The sequence below is a fragment of the Simochromis diagramma genome, unplaced genomic scaffold (genome assembly GCF_900408965.1).
Source record: "Simochromis diagramma unplaced genomic scaffold, fSimDia1.1 OVJJ01000487.1, whole genome shotgun sequence".
NCBI classification, from domain to species: domain Eukaryota; kingdom Metazoa; phylum Chordata; class Actinopteri; order Cichliformes; family Cichlidae; genus Simochromis; species Simochromis diagramma.
Genome location: NW_024387305.1, coordinates 4,577,712 through 4,601,488, shown reverse-complemented (window position 1 = coordinate 4,601,488; position 23,777 = coordinate 4,577,712). Strand labels below are relative to the sequence as shown.

The window sequence follows — 23,777 nt, the reverse complement described above, 5'->3', positions numbered from 1 at the left end:
TTTGTTATTTTTAAAGAATGAATATATTTTTGATTAATTGTTTCTTGTCTTTTCTATGCTTTTCTTTATATTTCTCTTTGTGTTTTTTTTTTGTTCTTATTTTTCGCTGCCGACTTATCTTGATTTCTTTACTCAAGCACTTTAAGTCCCAGTTGTTAAAACGTGACAGCTAAATGGGTGGTCCAAGCTTAAATATCTACTGTCATATATATGATAAGTCCGAAAAAAATGTTTAGTCTGAAATAAATGCAGCAAATCAAAACACATTTTTTTCTTCTGCACATACAGACACACAGACTGAACAGCATCTGCTATGTTCCAGCGTTCGTTCTCAGAGATGAACAGAAGATGTATAATCCAAACGCCACATAAACACCAATCCTCCCTTCTTCTTGTTTACTCTTGATGCTGTGTTTACAAACTATAGCTTATGAGGTATTTTCCTGTATCCTGGTTTGTTGTAACGTTAAATCATTCAGTGCGTACACCTTATTAGTAACAGAAAAGCATTAGAAAGCATTAAGTTGCTTTATCAAAGACCAATTAAGTTATTTATATTGTCATTGCCAAACAAATTTAGCAAATTGAAGACAAACTGGTGTTTCAGTATATCTATTTCCAAATTTGTTCTACATATCGGCGCGATCACATTTGATAGGCTTCTTTATTTTCTTTGATCAGTCATCGTTGATCGTAATGCGTAATGCGATATATACGTGGACTTGCAACTCCCTGTTTTGTGGACTTGCATTTTGAACTTCCACTATGGTTTATAGCTGTCTGTTAGTTTTTTTAAAGCCTGATGTGACTATATCTGGTAGAGCCAGCAAACTGGATGCACAAGCTTCATCCATAAACTACATGAGTGCATCACACAGACACAAATACAGACAGCTCCTGGCTGCACTCAGCTTTGACCCCAGTGATGCAAACTTATCTCGATATGTTTGCATCAGTCTTGATATAATTGGGGAGATATTTAAAAAGTCTTCCTCCACAAATCCTTCGCAGGTCGCATTTGAAGGCCGAGTCGGTGTATCCTTCGTGGCCCAACCTATCCCAGACTTCATAGCGCGGTCTAGCCAATTTCAGTAACCAACAATGGAGGCAGCTACTTAGTTTTAATATTAGTCTTTATGGGTCACAAAATGTAGCTGTGTAAACTTCAAATATCTGCTTGGTTTATCAAGACATCACATATTTGCAAAAGTGCTCCGACGTTTTTGGAGACGTCTGTTACCCACCAGCTCAAAGCTGACCGGGAGGTCGAGGCCCACTAGAGCCGGGGGGAACACCGCACTCCTGGCACATCGTGCCTCGGCCTCCTGGTCAGCTTCGAGCTGGTGGCCTCTGAAGGATGCGGCCTATTTTGTGAGATCTCGCAAAACATTTGCAAGATCTTGCAAAAGTTCATCTTAATTTTTTTTTCTCCAATATCCCTTGCAGGGCTCCGTACTTATGCATGGGCTGTCCATACATTTCATGCAGCATTGTCAACACAAATAGATTAAGTGATGAATGTAGGAAAACCTAAAGCTGCTGGGAACAGTCTGAGAGGGTGTCAGAGGTTGGTGGTCTCGATGCTACTGACATTTTCTCAAACAAAAGTACCCCGGGTAAAGAAATATAGTTTCAAGTTGTTGGCTTACATCCTAGAACAATTATTTTGCTTTGTATATCACAGTGTGAATCACATACTCTCTAAAGGAATTATAATGACAACAAAATACAGAGCTTTAGAGTACCTGATTACTTGTTTGGATCTCTTCAAGCTTTTTAGCATTGAAATTCAAAGTTCATTCAGGTGTGTACTTCAATACTGTAATAATAACCCTATCAAAATTGACAGCTGTGCATGTATGTGTGAGGCCTGTACAGTAGTGGAAGAAATTATAACACAACTTTCTTTGATGGTTTCCAAACAATAACTCTCTAAATTACAGTAACTCCTGTCCAAACATCCTGTTTAGGAAGGAAACTCCTCAAACCAAAGGACAAAAGTCTCAGGCTCATTTAATAGGACCAATAAACTTGTTAAATCTTTGGCATTTACACTCCCTAAGAATTTTTTTTTAAATAAGCAAGAGGGTTTTCTGAAACAGGAAATGTTTTATTGCCCTCCACCCATCTCTCAACCATCTCACAATCCAGATGTCAAGTCCTCTGAGAGAACACATCGTCACATCAACATAAAATCCAGTGGGCAAGACCCCCTGAAAACACAGACTCTGATTCTATGGGAAACCAGCCACTCTGAATCACTGCAGGGACATTTACTGTAAGCATGACCAAGACTGCTACCATCACCTCTATGAGACCAAAATACTATTTTGGAGTTGTTTTTCATACCATTTTACATTTTAATGAGTGTATTTTTTGTTCTCACTACATTATAAACATGGCTCTGCATTTTAAGCCATCAGTTTCATGGATTAATTTGCAGTTTTGTCAACCACTTTGTCAACATGACAGTGTGATAAGCCTGTCGTCACCAAGAGCCACCACAACTCACCCACAACAAGCTCTTAAAGCTGCCAACAAACAGCTCAATTTGACACAGCTTACTTAAGAGCTTCAGCAGCTAACGCCTGCAGATTTTATTCAGTTATGTGTGAGGCCTGCTGAAGATATACTTACGTTTGTTGCTTTCTTGTCTCAGTTTGTTATTATTTATCATTTTGATCTGATCATTTTAGTTTAGAAATGTTGTAGCCCATCTCAGCATGTGCTGTGCAAAAGTCAAAAGTTGCTAGTAAAATAGCTACAGCAATTTATTGAAACAATTCTGAATTTATTCATTTATATTCAGTATATAAAGCAAAAACCGAGTTTGCATATATTTGGTATGACCTCCTTCATCATTCAACACAGCCTGAGCTACCACGGTCAAGCTTTCTTGTAATGTCTTTAATTAAGCTTCAAGAATAGTTCTCCAGGTTTCTTGAAGGACATTCAAAGCTCTTCTTTGGGTGTTGCCTGACTTTTGTTCTGTTGTTTTCCAAGATTATCCCACACTGCTTTAAAAATGTTGAAGTTTGGGCCCTGGGGAGGCCAGTCAGTGACTGATTACATTCAATTGTGTGTCTTTCTATTCAGTTATGCTTTTATATTGGATGCCAGGGAACCAATACTAGGCTTAATAAACAAAACAACAACAACAACAACAAAAGGTAGCCAATGTCCAGAGAAAAACTATGAAAGATCTTTAGAAAACCTGGAGAACCACTTTTAAAAATACTAGAGTCTGGCTCCTTGGAAGCAAAACATAAAGAAAGGGTTGCCTAAGACTCTTTTTCTATTGTATACTTTGGATAGATAACATAAAAAAGCCCCATTACAGAGCTAACATGGGTAGGAACATGTCTTTGCAGTATGAAAGCATCTACATCACAAGAGGAGTTTTGTAGTAAGCATCTTACCTTGCATCATGTTTCTATAGGCGTTGTCAGAGATGGAATAGATATGAGGGGGTAGTTCATGTCGTTTCTTTCCTTTGTACATTTCGATGATCTTCTCTGAGTAGATGGGCAGCATTTTGTAAGGATTCACCACCACGCAGAACAGGCCAGAGTATGTCTGAGAGCAGAGAATGCAGGAAAGGTGAGACAAGGACAACTTGCACAGTTTGCATGCTTGTTTCTGCCAGAGAACGAGACAGTAGTAGTAGTAGTAGTAAAAAGTACAATAATCTGAGGAAATTCATAGTTTGTCGTCATTTTTCTAGAACTTTATTTAGGGTCAGAGTTTGTACATCCCAATCCAAATAACAAAGGGATAACAAAGTCAACAAGTTGCCATAAGAATAAGGCATAAACTATTTTGTGAGCATGCGCTTGTTTTTAGTAAATACTTACATAAATGAGCCCAGAGAAGTACCTCTCGCGAAGATTGTGCAACACAGAGGCCTCATTTAGACAGGTGAGCTCGGCCATGTCCTCCACCTTGCTGAACTTGGGAGGGTTCATCTTCTGGATGTCATCTTTATTGACTGTTATCTTCTTGGCATTATCAGCCAGCTCCACCAGCACCTCGTCGCCATGCTCCTCCTTTATACTAGCTGCCTCAAAGCCATGCTTTTCTGATGGAACCCATACCAACTTCTTGGCTGACCAGTCAGCCTGAGCCATCGGGCTGTTGAGGAAGTCTTTGTCAACAAAGAGGAACTTCTCATCCTCGGTAGGGGCCTTCGTGGACATCTTGGCTTAAGGTGAAGGGCCAGCTGTCGATGACAAAAAATTAACTGAATGTTAGAAAAGAGGGAGCAGTAAGTAAAACAAAGATGGATGACAGAAAGAATGCAAGTAAGGGAGAAAAGAGGCAACGGCAAGTCAGTAGCAGCAGTCAGTAAGAGACAAGAATCACTTGCAGGTACTGGAAGTACCTGATTGGGCCTATAGATAGCAAAACCCTGTGTCAAGTAATGAGTAAGTCCTAGTGGGAGACATGCTATAAATTTGCCTCCTTGCTTGTGGTCGTAACCCAAAGAGTTAATATGCTTCATCTATCGGGGAGTTCCAGAGTACAGCCATTCTCACAGACCTCCACCCCCCCTCGACCCTGCACTCTCTCCCTGTCTCTCTCACACACCACAAGGGAAGAGCTCAAACAATTCCCCTCCCTACTGTAGATCCAATGACTGAGGCTGGGAAATTGATTTTAATTAACTCAGCAACAAAGACCGCTACGTTTTGTCAACAGCTCTATCTCAAATAACTCTAAACCATTAATACTTGCTGGCGTTTACTTATACTCAGTCAAGTCAGTGCTTAATTGTCAACATCCATTTTTTCCGGTCTTTCACTCTGCATCTCTCTCTCTCTCCTGCTCTCTCTTACTCTCTCTCTGTCTCCTGCTTGAGGCTTCAGTCTCGTGCTGTGATGACCATATATGGACCCCTTCTCTGGAGCAGGGCTCTTTTCTGCAGACCTAAACAGCAAGGCAAGTGAACTCCCAAACAAAGCCCATATAGGGAATAGTATGTCTCTTGCCGGCCTTGTCGTTTACTCCAAAATGATAACAGTAAGGCAGAGAGCCTGAGGGGGGCCCGGAGCTTTAACAATCGTGCTTCACACGGGGCCATAGTAGCATTCATTTTTAAATGCACTGGTTAAATCATGAACAAGTGCCTGGGACTCAGTCATGTCTGAAAAGGAGCATTCCCGAGCTTATGTGAAATGCTAACAGAAATATGTAGAGTAAATGTACATGCACTTAATTCTTTTCAAGTGTTATTAAAAAAAACGGAACCCATTAGGTCTAATTTAGGGACTGTTACATAACTATAAAACCATAATGTGATGGATAAAATGAAACAAGTTTGCACATTTTTGAGTGGGAAAAATGTTTTACTTTCTAACCTAAGATAGCTTATATATGAAATCCTGGTCTTAGACAAACTAAGTCACAAACAAACTATAAAATATACTGTAAAAGTATTAGCTTGAAGCAGAAGCAAACACTGTCTATATGTCAGTGGATGAAAGCAGTAAGTCAAGCACACGTCTGAGAAAACAAGGAAGGAACCCTCTGATGATCTGGTGATTTTCTGCAGATAAATGTAAACACACTTTTCCTGACACTCCCCGTATACTTAAGTGTGTGCAGCCAATCAAGTTGCTCCTCCTCACTCTCTTTAACCTTTCTCACCAACTTGAGTTAATACTTAATAGTTGTTTAAGTATTTCTGTGGTGTTGATACAGTTTGGTGCTCAGTAAGTGTACCTTGAAGACAGAACAGGGTTCAGAGGGAAAATGTCTCACAGTCACAACGATGGTTTGTCATCTCTGGCATCTTTATTCGTCATGAGACTAAACTACACATAATCCAGTATTATTGACCTGTCATAACTTTAACCACTAAATATAATATTAAACTCTCTCCTGTGTAATCATCAAACCAAATCAGTATTGTCTCGGTTCTAGTTTGTCAAAAATATCACACCAAGGCTAAAAATAAAACTTGTGATGAGACCAATAAACTGGATAGTTATTCCAGAGTCTCTATCAAAAATAATAAACAAGTGGAAATATCACTCGGGAGACTAAGTGACCTTTCTATTTGTGGCTGATCAAGTGGCTGACAATTTTACAACTTTTCTCTCTTCTTCCTGTTATCCTTTTATCAATAAACTCGGATGCATCAGGTTTTCCAGGCCTTTGCTCAATGTTTGCTATTAAAACATGAAAATAGTTTAATTGAATTTATTAAAATATACACTTGACTTGTTCCAGGAAGTGTTTCCTCTTATTTTCTGACCAGGAATATCCCAGTGCTTGCCAAACTGTTCCTTTAACTGTTCATCCAGAAACCTGTGATGCTGTGGCAAAATTACTCTGTTTAAAGCTGCATCCAAGTTTTACATATATATAATTGAGTTGAAATACTCAGTTATTAGACTGTCCATTAGCTTGTGTGGTTATGACAGTGAAAGCCCTTGAAATAAAACAGAAGGGAGACTACGTCTGCATGCCAAATATCCTTGGGCAGGATACTAGCCCCAAGTTGCTATGAATGTGTGTTAATGTTAGACAGAAAGCACTTAATCATAGAAAAAAGGCTTGTATGAATTTGTGAATGAGGCGTGTATAAAACGCTTTGAGTGCCTCAGGAGAGCAGAAGAGTGTTATATAAAAAAATCAGTCCATCACTCCTCCAAACCAATCATGACAAGATTAGTTAGCTGTATGTGAAAATTGTCACGAGTCTGTGCTATCTGCATCTTCAGGGAAAACATACTGGATATACATGCAGCCTAATACAACCATATTTGGAAAACAGGAAACTCAGTGGTCAGTGGGATGTGGTTCTTAGATAGACAGACCTTTCCCCTTTTCCTTATGATCGCGAATACTTTTTACAGTTTTTTTTAATATATGTATTTTTTTTTTTACAGTATTAACTGTAGTTGATTAACTTAACAATAATACTACGTCGTCTGTTGCACTTTATCTAATGCACAAATAAGTGTTTGCATACAGGAGATGTATAATTACATAATGAGCTGACGCCCAGATACGTAAACTATGTCATTGCTTTTAACTGTCAGAAGAAGTTATGAATAAAACTCATATGCTAGGCTACCATAAAACATTAATTACAGCATATTTTTAAAATAATTTTTCATAGTAGCTACAAAGTTCACAATAAAGCTCTGCAATTATCTACAGGAAAACACGCAGACTCCCTCTTCCTTAAACGCATTTAAAGTTATGAGGGGATGCCGATTGACAGGTGCACTTCATGACCGCCGCTGCACGCTTCCACTAAAGGATATACTTACATAAGGTGAAGAAACGGGTGTTCAGGGGAGCTTTGGCTTTGGAAAGTTGGAGTTTGGAGAAGCCGGCGTTGACGAGGTACTCCAAAAGCGAACAGTCCAAATGACCCTCGTCAATTTCAAAGCCTTACCATTTAAACTGCGGACTGTTGCGCGAAGGTGGAGCTGTACGAGGGGACCCTCCTCCTCCAGCTGCAGCATCGTCCAGTTGCAGTCTACATCTGTCAGCGGGGCTGCGGAGGCAACGGACATGCGCACTGCGGACACCAGCAGGTTCGAGGAGTCACAGGGATGTAAGATGAATGAAAAGGCGCTGAATGGAGTGGAGGGTGCTGCTGACAGAGAAGCAGAGGATTAAAAGGTCATATATAACAGTCAACAGTAAAATGGAAAACACCATAACTCCCTAATCTCCATGCTTACTGTTCCAGCACAATGTTTGTGTGTAAGACTAGCGCACACACGGGCTGTGAGGTCAGGTTATGGCTGTAAAATAAATTGGCGTGTAATACAGTTTCATCAGTTTTTTTTTAATATCTTGAAATTTACTGCAGCTAACAAATCCAGTACATCTAAACCCACAACATTTATGTTACAAAACTTTTTTTTTAAAGATTGTAATGTGCAACACGTTTATACATGTGACATATTTTTATAAATAAAATGATCCAAATTGATATAGAACTTCTCGTTAAAATTAACTACACCATGAGCCAAACTACATTAAAATACCCCCCGAAAAATAATCAAGCCTATGTAACACAGCAAGGTTCATTCTACGTCTTGGTTATGAGTCTACCTTAAGCACATTATTCAGATTAATAGACCGATTAACTCAAATTCTCACACACTAGATATTTTAGTGTCAGTGATACTGTGTTAAATTAAATAATAACTTGTTTTTTATTAATTAAAATGAGATCATTTGTATAAAACTAGATAACTAAACCTTGATATTTTAAAAGTAACTGCAGTTTATACTAAAAAATATAAAAGAAAACGTGTTATAGTATTACCTTACCAAAGGGAACATCCTCTCCCTCCTGTCCAAAGAATTAGTTCAATTACTTTACATTCTTGTAAATGGACAAGCCAAATGTGTGTTTGTAGGTAAACAGCATGGCTCAACTTGAATTTATGTGTTTATTCTTTATGCATCATGACAGATTTTAGGAACATTTCATGACTTGATTTGTTGTTTCCATTAATTGAATCATAAAAGCTGGACCCACAATAAACACAGAAGCCGAATAATTGGTTCAATTTGAGTCTAATCTTAAAAACATGCTATCACTTGCTGTCTTAACTAATTTCTTTGGAAAGAGTTGGTTCAAAAATATTTAGTAATTCAGCACTAATCAAGCCAAGTGTTTATTGGGCGCCTTGAATCATAATTAACTGTTGTTATCAGTTTGTATGTTCTCTCTATGTCTGTGTTTCTTCCAGGTGTTCCAGTTTCTACTGTTTAAAGACATGCAATGTTAGGTGATGTATGTGTTATTCTACAATGGCTGTAGGAGTGGATGTGTGGGATGGAGTTGTCTTCTGTCTGTGGCAGTACATTTTCAATATAATAAAAATGTATTTCTATGTACTTTCCCTGTAGAAAAACCTTTTTAACATAATTTACAGGTGTCATGTTTCAAAGAATTTATTCAAAGGCAATCAAGAAAGTCTTTACAATTTAGACAATTTAACTGCAGTCTAATAAAATATTATTTCAAATTGCAATCTGGGCTCTTTACCTCCTTATTTTGTATTATTTATTTCCACACACCTCTGAGTTGAATCTAATAAGGCTAAACAGTGGGAAAAAATGAACAGGAATCATAATTATAAAACTGTGCGCTTCACTCCTACACGTTCTAGGGTTTAAAGATTATGCAATGCGTTCCCACTCCTCATAAGGAAAACCAGCTGTCCCCTGCATAGGAATCCCCTTTTACTGTAACCTCCCTGGAGAGTTTCCCACCAGTACATAACTCATAATTCGCATAATGAATGTGAGTTTCTTTGTGTGTGTGTGTGCACATCCCATCTTTCTGTTGCTACACACACAGCAAACAGCTCCTCCCCTGTCCTGCTGCATCCCTCCTGTGTGCAGCTTCTTTCCAATGGAACTTCCTTTATAAGGACACTTTTCTGTTTGTCCCGGTAAATCAAACTGCTGGTTGATAACTGCGCCAGAGACATAGCATTGTGTTCGTGTGTGTCTGTTTGTGTAAAAACTGATGACAGACCTAAGACCAACATTAAGGGCCTTCAGGTTCCCTCTGGCCAACATCAAGGAGATGGGGTGGCATTCGTGGAAAAGGACCATGGGTTGAAAAAATCAGCACAGACAGGCAGTGGGAGGGATGAAGAGTGAAGAGGAGGGAAAGAGGAACAGATACACTGAACAGAGAAGTTGCAGTGTGTGCCATATAAGGAGAATGGCGTCTGTATGGAATCTCTGCAGCTTTCTGTGTTACTTTCAAAGTCTAGCACAGGCAACCACCCCAAGCTCCAGTGACTAAATATGGTTCAATAGCAACAGGGTTGTTCAAACAAAGTTACTCCTATGGCTCCAAACTCTAACTCCATTTACCTGCAGTTAGCTGTGACAGACAACTGGTTTATAGCTTCTGTTTAGTGCACACAAGAGAAAGACTTGTTATTTTCTTGTTATTTTCAGTGAGATAAAATATGAAATTAACAATTTGCAGCTTGAGGCTAATGCCTTTGAAATAAGTACACAGAGACTTGGGATTCCCTCTGAACTAAACAGTGTATAACAGGATCATTTTCCAGAATAAGAGCCATAATAATGGATGAAGGTAGAAGGAAGGATTATTATTTATTTGTATTGAAAGTTAATCTGTTCTAAACTTTGTCCTGACACACCTTTAAGGAGGAGGCAGCGGGAGTGAACGTGGATTTAAACCTCTGAGTGAATGATGGCAAAATCCCACTCCAAATGAAATAAACCTAAGCAGGATTTTCACTTAGAAATCAAATGTTAATCATCTGTATTTTATTTACACACAGCAAATGAATTAACACGCAGCAAGTGAATTCAAACAGGTCACTGTTTACAGTAAACCAGCCAGAATGGCTAAAGCAATTGAGCACGTACATGTGGAGGATTCCCTCGAAGCAATAAAAACAAAACGAGCTGTCATATTAAGATCTCGTACATACAGCATGTTTCATGTGTATTTTTTCTTCACCCTCATGTCCATAGATGGTCATCTATTGGAGAGAAAACATGTTTATGGATATGTTTGACCCCCAAGGAATGCAATTGCATTCTAATTTAAGCACAGAGGCAAACGTCGGTTCAGTCTGCAGCAGTCAAAGGATCACTGCATTTAACACTATTTATACAGCTGCCTGTTTTGCATACAACTAATTTATACAGTGGAGAAGAAATGCTACCAATTATGGGGCAAACTGCCAATTGAACAATCGTGTCATTGTTCAACTTCAGGAGCTTGTAAAGCCATTTTAAACAGAATGATATATCAGATGTCAGTGGAGTAGGTATTTGAGTACCTCAGCTTTAAGGAAAAATCAGGTTTGTTTTTGTAAAACCATGTAAATTCAGACATTTTCAGACGAACAAAGACATAGCGCTATTTTCATTTGATACTGGGAAACAATAAATTAGGACACCGTAGACAGTTAAGCTCTTCAACAAGCTGCACTAAAGGTACATCAATCATTTTGTGGCCAAATTCAAGATAATACACCATGTGCTCAGTATTATCACTTCACTGTTTCAGTGGATGAATCTGAGACTTATGATGAGCGGAAACAAATGTGTATAACCTAAAAATAACTTAGACGTAGAGCAGGTTACAAATGGTTTAAACAGTGCAACTAAGTGCCCAACATCAGTAATCAGGATAAGAAATAAAAGGCTGCCTCAGTAGATAATCACTTCCAGAAACTTAGGGCTTTAAGTTTGAGATAAAAATGTCAAGTTCCTTAAAACGGTGAGAAACTATGTGAAAAGCTCGATGCAGTGCATAATTAGTGTGGGATCTGGGCTACACACAGTATACACATAGATATAATTAAGTTTTGTTGATTTACTGTTGTTGTTTTGTGGTCTTTGGGGTCAGATAAAATAAAATTATCAAGGTAAGAAGGACCTCATTGCCTTTTCTCTTAAGCTGCAGCAAGCAAATGAGAAAAAGAAGTAAACAAGAAAGAGAGAAGCTACAGAATAAAGTCTGGAAGATGCATTACATCTTAGTTTAGGTTCATTTATATAAGCATATGTGGACCAATTCGCCATAGTAAATACAGTTAGACCAACTGAAGGGCACAACTTTGGATCATGGGTGGGTTTAGTTTCAGACAACAATACAATGACCGCTAAAACAATCACAGGAAAGTGTTATTTTGGTCAGCGTTGAGGAGCAGCTACTTTAATCACCCTATGATGAAAACTGTAAAAGAGAAAGTGCTTGCATTCACAATGAATAAGTCTTGTCAATTTGGAAAAGCCTGCAACATTTCATATCAATGTACAAGCTGCATGATCGCCTCAGAGGCCTGTTTTAATGCATGCAGCTTAATTAAAGTGCACTTGCTGTGGTCTCTGCTATATTTGCAACTTTTATGCCCAAGGTCCTGCTCTCAATATCTTCAATGGTGTAAGGTCTTTTAGGACCTGTTACAGTGTAACATGTCCATCCATTCATCTCCTTAGCTGTTTATCTAATTCGGGGATGCAGTGAGGCCGGATCCTATCGTAGCTATCAGAGTGAGATGTGGTGTGTATGCTGGGTAGGACACATGCAAGCACAGGGAGGCCCCAGTGAACCAGACCAACCAACAAGTCAAACCCAGTACTGTTGGTTTGCATGTTAGAAATGATTGGCTGCATAAGACTGAAAAAATAGGAAAGTTGTTTAATCCTATGAAAAAAGCAGACTTCAGTTTTGTCTGTGGTGACACTGCCACCATATGGTGGAGAATGAGATGAGCAGTTGGTGAATAAAAATAAAGATTTTATTATTTTTACACTGTTAAAAATCAGTCAAAAAATATCACATATTTACAAAATGAAACACCAAATACATCACAAATGTAATCTCAACAAAACAAAAACAATTAGGATGATTAATTATTAGGATTACACTGTGACTAATATAAATAAAGTGTTGAAGTCTGATAATAAATTCAAAATGGAAAAAAGGCCACAAAGAACATTTGGCTTTTTATAACAAAGACACAAAGATTACTGAGCTAACAAGACCTTACAGATTTTACACTGTAAAGGCTGAATAACTACAAGGACAGAGGCGAGATACAACATAGTAAGTCACTGCTGTATCATCAAACTTTAGGCATCAGTTCCAGGAGTGTTAATGGCAGCAGCACCTCGGAGAAACACCTTCCCTCCCTTATTACTGCTGTTCACAAAGTGGGACACTAAGCCATATAGAAGAGGTCTGCAAAATAAAAAAACAAAAGAATTGTAATTAAGTTTTCATTAGAGAAGGAAAATAGGTGACTTATAGTAATTATTTTAAATTGTACGCCTTTCAGTTTTTCCTGGTGGTACATGGAGATAAGTGCTAATTTATTTATTTATTTTTTAAATTAGAATAAATTCCCAAGTCATCAAGCCAGTGCACAACTATGATGAGGACTCATGGGGACACTGTCAAATTGTTACGCCCACTCTGAACATTCCCCAAAGAGTTCAGCTAATTTTTGAACATTATGTTCAGGAGCAGAATGTACTGGTATTTCTTAAATCCTGCTTTCTACACTTACACTGACTTGGAGCTTGGATCCTCAGTGACTTTCAGCTCATTCGCCAGGAACTGTCTGTCCAGAGGAACTTCGGGTTGGCCCGACTCTGAGAAAACAAACAGTGCTAAAAAATATTCACTTTTCTCAACAATAGTTGCTGGTTATGACAGCCACTGTCTTGACCAAGTCTACATAGTTGAGTCCACTGAGTTGCTGCCATGTGATTGGCTGATTATACATTTGTGTTGACAAGCAGTTGAATGGTCATAGGTAATAAATCATAATCATAATAATAGTAGTTACAGTTCTTAAAAGTTTGTAAAAAAAAAATTAAAAATTAAAAAATGTTGAGCTTGCACTTTTTTTGACCTCACCCACCTGCAGTCAGCACAGACGCTGTGTATCTGTACTTGTTGAACTCCAAGTACTCCCTGATGAGCTCGTTGATGATCAGGTTTTCGTGGGACAGGGGAGGTCGCGGTTCACGCTGGTCATCCAGGGCGCTGAACACCTCCGCCCGGATGCGAGCCTTCAGCTGGCCCAGCACACCGCGAGACTCCAGCGTTTCCCTCAAAGCTAAAATATTCACATTTTTAACACAGCAACAAAAAAAAAAAAAAAAAAAAAAAAAAAAAAAAAAAAAAGGATAATAGATTGGAAAACTAAACAACCCCTATGGGTACAACGAATCTGTTTGGTCAGTAAATTTAGCTAACGAATGAAAGCGGGATGTTTTTGTACGACGTACACCGTACAAAAAATTACCAATTTAACATATTCTTGGTATTTTTAAAGCTATAGACCGCTTCGATAACAACTCATATTCATGTCAATATCTTCACAACACACTCTTTAAATCGTAGTAATTCTCAACCATTAATCTGTTCTTATTTTTATGAAAATGTTTATTACATGTCCTCCTCCTATGCTAACTAGCCTAACTCTGAACTAGCTGGCTAGCAGCTGTTAGCGCCCACACAGTGGCTGCAGCCAGACCCTTCTCGTTAGCGCTGGCGAACAGCGAAAATTTCATGAAAAAATCTAGATCGAATAAAGTATATTACGTGTTTAGCTATGCCGAATCGAATTATAGGTGTTAACAATAAAGGCGGCAATGGGTTGATTCATGCTTAAAATATCCCTAAAACCACTGCCATTTAGTTAGCTGACTTATTAAACTTTTGAATGGAGGCTGGTAAGGATGTTTCTGTGTTTTATAGTTTGCCAGTGTTCGTAGCTTTTCGCTAGCTTGTAAAATAACATCTAAAATTATGTGGGTTGATCTGAGATCGTGTTATAAACAAAATAATGAATTATGCTAATGGAAGTGAGCTCTTACCGCACTTCAGTTCAGTGATGGTCGCCATCGCAACGAGTGTTCCTATACAACCCACATGAGCGTTTCCAAAAATAGCGCCCCAACAGGTGGCGAAAGACAACTCAGGAAGATAACATGAGAAGACTTAAAAAAATCATAATTTTTATGGAAGACCACATTATGTACAAGTGTATTTTTACTGTGATTTTTTGGGGGGTTTGAAGGACAACATGGCTGAGCTTTAGAGGTGCATTTGGTTCAGAGTTCTCAAGCACATGGCAATGAAATGATTGACCATATCATAAATATTATTGAAGTGAGCAGAGCATTCAAAAGCATTCGCATGGACAGAGTTTACTTAAAACTAGGAGTAGGCAAGGCACAGTTTACATCAAATGCAATAACCTATGATCATAAATAGTCTGTCAAAGAGAAAGAGTCTGACCACACTCATGTAAAATGCTGAGACATGGTTAGGTTAAGGGATTCTCATACACATCAAAATTCAGATGTTCAGCCTGGTTAATATAAATATTAAAATCAGCCATAAAATAGTTATAAGAGGAATAGAAGAAATAAAATCACAAAAGTGAAACAGAAAACTATTTTGGGTTTAGGAGAGCAATGCAAAAACAGCAAACATCAAGGTTGAGTGGTCCACCGCCCTACCACTTGGAGAACCTTTTTAGCTTTCCTCAGAGCTAAAAAAAAATGTATAGTCGAAGGGGCGTTCCTTGGAAAAAACACTCAAATTACCATTTCTGACCACTGTCTATGTTGAGAAGACAACGTTTCTGTTACTTGTTGAGATCAAGTCATTTAGAATAAAGCTTTTGTTTGACAGGAACAGAGGGCATTTTGTATTTCCACAAGACTCCAGTGAGTGTACATGTGCAGCAAATGCACTGGTATACCTGACACATTTAGGTAAATACTGTATCTTCTAAATAGAGAAAAGCAGTCCCAGAATGGGTCAAAGATGTTAATGAAACTAAGATTGCAAATTTTACAGCTGGCCTGTGAATGCTAAGGATCCTACTAAAACGTCTCACAATGTGACCCAATATTGGAATTGGGTTTGATAAAAGTGGACTGCTGACGAACAGTAACATTGGTGCTAGGATCACCTACACTACTCTCCTAACTGAAAGTATTTAAAATTTCTGGGAGCTTCTCCAGGACAGTGAGTGTAAAGCAGTGGGACACACACAGGCAACGCCAAAAACATCCCCCTCAATGGATCGTTCGCAGATACAGGTCCAGCAGTAGCAGCTGTTCATTTACCCAGATCTTAACATGTGTGTGGGAAACACTGATAGAAATGAAGGAGAGCGAGTTGTTGAGAGGAAAATGTAAAATAATGTGAAATATTTAACGGACATATATCCCTGTTTTATTCCGAACTATTGCCAAGTAATGATAGGCAGATATAATGAAATGCTGTATAATAGAGTGAGGTCTTTACAGTCCCTCAGAGCAATGTTTACTGAACAATTAATTAAAATTAAGTGGTTATACACTGCTGCTTTGTTCGAAGCTTGAACAAAACTAAGGTAAACAGTCACGTTGTCCTTCTTCTTGTTCTTGTTTTGGAGCTTTCTATCACTGATATAAATAATAGCTCTTTAATCCATTGAGTGATTTATGAAAATCCCCGGACTGGTCGTGACAGATGGCCGTCCCCTCACTGAGCCTGGTTCTGTCGGAGGTTTCTTTCTCTTAAAAGAAAGTTTTTCCTCCCCACTGTCGCCAAGTACTTGCTCAGAGGGGTTTGTCTGTTGGGCTTTTCTTTTTCATAGTGTAAGGTACCGAACCTTACAGTAATACAGGAATTACTGTAAGGTTAACTGTTATCTTCAATGTTGTGTTTATACTATGGTACAAAGTCCCTGACAGTTATTGGGTTGAACAGCAAGCTCCAAATTTATGTAGAGTATCTTGGCTAAGATTCTTCTGTAGTGATGGTATATTCAGTTCTTTTTACTGAATCGAGAAGGATTTTCATGTTAATCCTACTGCTAAGATGAGTGATTGAAAAAGAAAAACAACTGTTTTTATAGAGCAAAAAAGAGCAAAAACAAAAAAAAGATTTCTAAAGGGAACATTTATTTTATTTTATTAGTATTTTCCTCAAATGTGTCAAATATATATTTTCTCATCTAAATGAGGGGGTGAGTGAGTCCTGAGTGATTCGTTTACGCTATGATTCAGCACAGGAGCGAGGGGGTGAGTAACTCAAATGTGCTGTTAGCATGTTAGCAGAGCGATGCTACTGTGAACTGGGAAGCTATTGTCCTGATGTGAGCTTTCTACTCAGAGTTTTTTCTTCCAGTTCAGAGCAGAAATGCTTTTGTTAAGAAACTGGCTGTTGTTCCCCCCCCACGCACACAATTTTAATTATAAGCTAGATATATTTCTACTAATGAAATTAGTTTGCCAATAGCAACAGGAATGAGTCAGTGAGTCAGTTGGGCTTGTGAATCATTATACACGAGTCAGTAAAGTGATTCTCGAGTACTGATTCGCACATCACTATTCCTCTGCATGCCACAATATCAATAAAAATGTTTCAGTTTCATGCCCTGATTTCTGTTTGTTTTCATTGTATGTGAGTTGAAAAAAAACATCACCAACTTCCTGTTTCATTTAAATGTGTAACATATTTTGAAACCTTTCAAAAAATCTGAACATGGCAGAATAGGTTTAATAAAGCAGAATGTGATAGTTTTATAGCTTGACTTATTTCAAAACACACATTCATTCATGTGTGGAGGAAGACAATGTAGCATTTTTTTAAAGGAGAAAAAAAGAGCCAGCTCAGTCTGTTATTGTTAACAGACATGAATATAACTATACCACATTTTGAAATTTTAAATACAAGAAATGTTATCATTTGACATGTGATCAAGTGAAACATTTTGGATTTACTCAGTTTTGAACAATGAGATTTTCTGAAATGTAGATCAATGCATTTTTAAAGTAGAATAGAATAGCCTTTATTGTCATTGTACAGAGTACAACGAAATTGGAGTGCCACTCCCTTGGTGCAAGTTTCAATAATAAATATAAATGTAAAATATAAAAAGTACAAAAAAAAAACAATCGTAAGTACTCAAACAATAGTATGTACAATATATACAGGATAGCAGCATTAATATAATGACAGTATGAATAGCAGCATAATATAATGACAGTGACGGTATGGAATAGGTTCAATTGTTTTTGTGCTTATTTACTACGGTGATAGCTCTGGGAAAGAAGCTATCCTTGAATCTGTTTGTCCTGGTTTTATGTGACCTGTACCGTCGGCCTGACGGTAATAGTTCAAACAGTTGGTTGCTGGGGTGAGAGTGGTCCTTGATGATATTGCCAGCTCTGCTGAGGTACCGAGAGTTTGCAGTGACCTCCAGGCTGGGCAGAGAGCAGCCAGTGATCTTCTGGGCTGTGTTGATGACCCTCTGCAGTACTTTCCTGTCTGCAGCTGAGCACCCTGCATACCATGTTGTTATGCCGTACGTTAGGATGCTCTCTATGGTGGCTCTGTAAAATGTCACCAGCAGCCTCTCCTCCAGGTTGTTCCTCCTGAGCACTCTCAGAAAGTGGAGACGCTGCTGGGCCTTTTTAACCACCGCTGTAGTATTTGCAGTCCAGGAGAGGTCATCAGATATCTGCACGCCCAGAAACCTCATGGAGTGTACCCTCTCCACACAGCTCCCGTGAATGTAAAGTGGGGCCGGGTCTGCTCTGCCCTTCCTGAAGTCCAAGATAAGTTCTTTAGTTTTCGTGGTGTTCAGTTGGAGGTTGTTAACTGAACACCACTCAGTCAGTCTGTTGACCTCATCTCTGTAGTCCGACTCATCCCCCCTTGAGATGAGTCCAACCACTGTGGTGTCATCCGCGAACTTTATGATGGTGTTTGAGAGATGGGTAGGGGAGCAGTCGGATGTGTAGAGCGTAAACAGGAGGGGGCTCAAAACACATCCTTGTGGAGACCCGGTGCTGAGTGTGATGGTGCTGGACCGGTGGGGGCCGAGTCTGACAGACTGTGGTCTATTTGTCAGGAAGTCCTTGATCCAGAGGCAGATGGGGGTGGAGAGTCCCAGGTGAGACAGTTTCTGGACCAGGATCTCCGGGATGATATGATTGAGTAGACATCAAAGAGAAGGATACACTTCCTTTTAAACATCACACCCACCTTCAGAAGGCATCTGACGCTCCTTATTGGCCCACAGTTTTCACTGATTGATGTCTCAGGTCACAGGGTTGAGCGATGAACCGTAACGGTTCATCCCAATGATCTTGTGTAATTAGTTGTTAAAAGCCAGAGTTGTGATTTAAATCATAATTCAATTCATCTCCCAGCTCTGTGATTAATTACTGCTGTAGGATTATTAAAAGTATACTCATCACTTCAGTGCTCACAGACATATTCAATCTGTCCTTGGCCCACGCTGTGGTACCGGCCTGCTTCAAATCCACCTCCATCGTCCCGATACCCAAAAACTCCAACCCATCTTGCCTCAATGATTACCGCCCAGTAGCACTCACCCCCATCATCACTAAGTGCTTAGAGCAGCTGGTCCTAGCACACTTCAAATCCTGTCTCCCCCCCACCCTGGACCCCCACCAATTCGCATACCGCCAGAACAGGAGCACAGAGGATGCAGTCTCCATCGCACTGCACTCTGTCCTCTCACACCTGGACAACAACAACACCTACGCCAGAATGCTGTTTATAGACTTCAGTTCAGCATTCAATACAATCCACCCCTCACAACTCATCAGGAAACTGACAGACCTGGGCATCAGTTCTCTCATCTGCAAATGGTTACTAGACTTCCTGACCAACCGCCCCCAACATGTCCGGCTGGATAACCGCTGCTCATCTACAATCACGATGAACACCGGTGTACCACAAGGCTGTGTGATGAGCCCTTTCCTCTACTCCCTCTTCACCCACGACTGCAGACCTGCTGATGGTTCCAACACCATCATTAAGTTTGCAGATGACACCACGGTGATTGGCCTCATCAGTGACAACGATGAGGCCGCCTACAGGGAGGAGGTGGATCGTCTGGCTGAGTGGTGCGACACAAACAACCTGCTGCTTAACACCGAGAAGACCAAGGAGCTCATCGTGGACTACAGGAGGAATGCTGACCCACATCCACCCATCCACATTAAGGGGACGGCTGTGGAGCGTGTGAGCAGCTTCAAGTTCCTGGGAGTCCACATCTCCGAGGATCTCACCTGGACGACCAACTGCTCCAAGCTGGTCAAGAAGGCTCACCAGCGCCTCTTCTTCTTGAGGACTCTGAGGAAGAACCACCTGTCCTCAGACATCCTGGTGAACTTCTATCGCTGCACCATCGAGAGCATCCTGACCAACTGTATAACAGTCTGGTACGGGAACTGCTCTGCCTCGGACCGGAAGGCGTTGCAGAGGGTCGTGAAAACTGCCCAGCGCATCGCCGGAGCACCACTTCCTGCCATAAAAGACATCTACAGGAAGCGGTGTCTGAAAAGGGCTGGGAAAATCATCAAAGACCCCAGTCACCCATCACATGGACTCTTCACCCTCCTGCCCTCTGGGAGGCGCCACAGGAGCCTCCGGACTAAGACCACCAGGTACCGGAACAGCTTCTTCCCCACAGCTGTCAGACTCCTGAACTCTGCCTCCTGACATCTGACCCACGTTAACACATGGACTGAACATACACACACCCACAATGGACAACTCTACCCTCAAACACACAATAATAACATGGACTGAACCACCACTCACAACCACTAGCACTTTATATAGCCTCTGTAGAAACTATCTACACCCTCACTTATCTTAACTGCACTACTGTATAGCTCTGTGTAAATAATCATTCTGTACATTCGATAATCTTTAATCCTACAACTGTTTACAACTTGCATAGTTCCCATTTCTGTATAGCTGTATATCTCAGATTCTGTAAAGTTATTTATTTCATATTCTGTATAGTTTTTCATATTTATATCCTGTTCATAGCCTGTACATAGCTTGTACTCACTACAGCCTGTACATACTTATAGTTATAGAATATTCACAACATACTTCATACCGTGTACATTATAACATACCATAATAGACCCATTTCTGTAATATACTCACATATCTATATTATTGCTAATATATATTGTAATATATCTATATCACTAAAGCACTAAAGCAAGGATGCAAACTGCATTTCGTTGCCCTGTACCTGTGCATGTGCAATGACAATAAAGTTGAATTCTATTCTATTCTATTCTATTCTATTCTATTCTAGTAGTAAAACAATAAACTGTGGGGGAAAAATCTGTGGTCTCAAAGAATCACCTGTTAGCACTTTAAAAATTGTTGAGCTGGATATGGCCATCTTGTTTGTGTTGAGCTTATTCCTTGGCCATTTGGTGAAGACAGGATACAGAGCCAGAGGGTTCTGTGTGAACCTGTGATGACACAAGTGCTGACATTAAGTCGTGCATTTTTATTTTACTATGAATGACAAACAGGAAGTTGGTACATGCAAGAATGAAATGTCCCCAGTAAATAGAACAGAATATTTACTGGGTGACATAGTGTTTGTGTTTTTGGTTTAATATTGTAAGGTAGTGACTTGAATACGTCACAGGGTGTCGCTGTTGAGCTGGAAATGCACTGTAGATTCACCTAATTTTGACCATTTGTCTGCCCTCTTCTGTAGAGGGCGTCTGAATTATTGTTCAGATAAACACCAAGGTACCAGTAGCTGTCCACAGCCTCAATGTCCATACCTTGGATGCTTAGTGGTTGCAGTGGAGGATGTTTGTGCCTGCGGAAGTCTGATACCAGCTCCTTGGTTTTATTAGTGTTGATCTGGCGGTAGTTCTGCTGGCACCAGTCCACAAAGTCATTGGTCAGTTCTCTGTACTCTTTGTAATCCCTATCAGTGATGAGTCTGACTATTGCAGAGTCATCAGATAACTGCTGAAGGAGGCACTGGGTGGATTTTTGGGAGAAGGTCGATGGTGAAGAGGAACGGAGCCAGAACCATTCCCCATGGGGCCCCTGTACTGCAGACAACCCTGTCTGACACACAGCCCTGGGTTCTCACATACTGTGGTCAATCGGTGAGGTAGTCCAGTATCCATGTAGTGAGGTGATGGTCCACTCCTGTGTTCTCCAGCTTGTCCTTCAGAACTGTGGGAAGAATGGCGTTAAAGGCATTAGAGAAATCTAAGAACATGATTCTCACAGTGCTCCCAGCGCTCTCCAGGTGAGAGAGGAAACAATGTAGGAGGTGAATGACGGCATCATACACTCCAATTCCAGGCTGGTAGGCAAACTGAAGTGATGAGCTCACCAGGGGCCGAAGCTGATCCAGGACCAGCCGCTCCAGGGTCTTCATCAGGTCGGATGTCAGAGCCACCAGCCTGTAGCTGTTGAGGTCTTTTGGACGTGGAGTCTTTGGCACTGGTACAACACAGGAGGTTTTCCAGAGCTGTGGGACTCTCCCCAGTCTCAGGCTCAGGTTGAAGATGTGCTCCATCACCCCACACAGTTTGTCTCCGCAGGACCTGACGACCTGAGCTGATGCCATCTGAACCCGCTGCCTTCTTGGCTTTAATTCTCATTTTCCTCCTAACCTGGGTGTTTGAGAGAGACAGGCTGAAGCCTTGTGTTGAATGTGTATTGGAACTGTTGTTGGGGGTGGGGAGTAGTGAGCAGGGTGAGTAGAGCAGGTGTGAAGTGTCTGAGGTGTCAGGGGTGGAACAGCAGCAGTGGGGGTGTGTGAGTCTGCAGCCGATGTTGAAGACTGCCTCATGGATGAATCAAACCTGTTATTAAAGAACTGATTCAGTTCATTTGCCCACCTCACATCCCCCACGGGCAGAGGGTTCTGATCTTTGTGGCCTGAGATGGTTCTAAGGCCTCTCTAGACTTTGTTGTTTTGCTGAAGCTGGTTCTCAGTCTTCTGCCTGTAGCTGTCCTACCCATTCCTTATCAGTCCTCTCAGCTCTCTCTGCACCCTTTTCAACTCCTTCTTGTCTCTAGATTTGAAGGATCTCCTCATCTGCTTGAGGAGGGCTTTAATTTCTGGGGTAATCCAAGGCTTGTTGTTGGAGAAACACCGCACAATCCACAATCCTGACATGCATTAGTCCGTAATGCATGTCACAAGGCTGTCAGTGTCCTCACTGTGGTCGTCACAGATCACCTCCCACATAGTAGACTCAAAACAGTCCTTAAGAGCCTGCTCGCTCTCCTCTGACCATCTCTGCAGCTCAGGGGAGGGAGAGATGAACTTTATGCCCTTCTGCATTGGCCTACAGTAAGTCTAGTGTTTTATTGTCTCTGGTTGGGCATGTCCAATGTCCAAGTCCAGTGAGACATGATTAAAGTCCCCTGATATTAGAAGAAGGGCTCTCAGAGATTGCATTTGCAGTCTGCTGACCACAGAGTGGAGAGAGTCACAGGCTGCATCCACGTTGGCCAAGGGGAGGACATACTCTGTTATCGTGATAACATCCCTGGGGAGGTAGTACGGAGGCATGCTAATGTCTAATAGCTCAATGTTTCTGCTGCACAGTATTTCTTTCACAGTGATGTGTCCAGTGTTACACCATCTGTCATCCCCCCCCCCCTTCCTCTTAATAGTGTTGGTTTTCCTCTCTCCTCCCGTCCGCCCGCAGCAGTTGCAGTGTCACGCTCGTATCCAGAGTTAGTGGTTTTAGCCAGAACTCCGTTAGCATCATGATGCTACATTGCAGGTATTCTGACAAAACATCCTACCTATCAAGCTGTCCTACTTGTTGTTACTGCGCATGCGCATGCGCAAAACTCAAAACCGGCCATGTTTTCAGTGTTAATAGTGCACGCCTATTATTTGATCCGACCCCGATCTCGTGCGTGCAAAAAAGGGTTATTATTATATGTTTTACCATTTTATTACAGTTAATACTTGTTTTCCTTAAGCTGTTGTCAATTTGTTAACTTTTCAAGCTAACATGCGTTTTGTTTTGATGCTCTCGTTTACTGTTTTAGCTGTTTGGTGGTTGTTGAAATTTTGTGAGGTTTAACCTGAGATTCTGGTGTTTCGGGCAAAGTAATTTTATATTTAAAAAATCAATTCAGGATTTTAATGAATGATATCACGTTATCCAAGCTAGAATCGATTTTAATCGATAAATCGATAATCAAAACCCACCCCTACTCTGTACACCCCAATCCAACACAAAATTACACAATGCAGAGTCCGGGCTGTAGGGAGGCCCCTGCACTGGTTGGGTTACAATATTCTTTGAGTGTTATTCACAGTTTTGACTCTCTTTTATGTCTTAGGCTCTTATTGACTGTAGTTCTCCCTCCCTCTGTGTTTATCTTAGGCTGTGTATAGTCTGTCTCCGTGTTTTCTCTGTGCCGTTCCTGTGTTCCTCGT

General features: G+C 40.4%; 2 protein-coding genes across 4 annotated transcripts in view; both read right to left on the bottom strand.

Moving 5' to 3' along the window:
• Positions 1-7,413, bottom strand: part of myh11a (myosin, heavy chain 11a, smooth muscle) — a 30,947-nt gene extending 23,534 nt beyond the window's left edge. For all 3 annotated transcript variants that reach the window (XM_040004402.1, XM_040004403.1, XM_040004404.1), the window contains exons 1-3: positions 7,281-7,413; positions 3,855-4,219; positions 3,420-3,576 (exon numbers count right to left, since the gene is read on the bottom strand). In XM_040004402.1, the coding sequence (XP_039860336.1) occupies positions 3,420-3,576; positions 3,855-4,196 (499 nt within the window). In that variant the 5' untranslated portion in view covers positions 4,197-4,219; positions 7,281-7,413. The remainder of the gene's footprint in view (positions 1-3,419; positions 3,577-3,854; positions 4,220-7,280) is intronic.
• Positions 7,414-12,293: 4,880 nt separating this feature from the next.
• Positions 12,294-14,498, bottom strand: cep20 (centrosomal protein 20). The gene is made up of 4 exons (XM_040004435.1): positions 14,368-14,498; positions 13,407-13,604; positions 13,050-13,134; positions 12,294-12,721 (listed from the first exon to the last, which is right to left on the bottom strand). The coding sequence occupies exons 1-4, from the start codon at positions 14,393-14,395 to the stop codon at positions 12,613-12,615; spliced, it is 420 nt and encodes a 139-aa protein (XP_039860369.1). The 5' UTR covers positions 14,396-14,498; the 3' UTR covers positions 12,294-12,612.
• Positions 14,499-23,777: the final 9,279 nt, after the last annotated feature.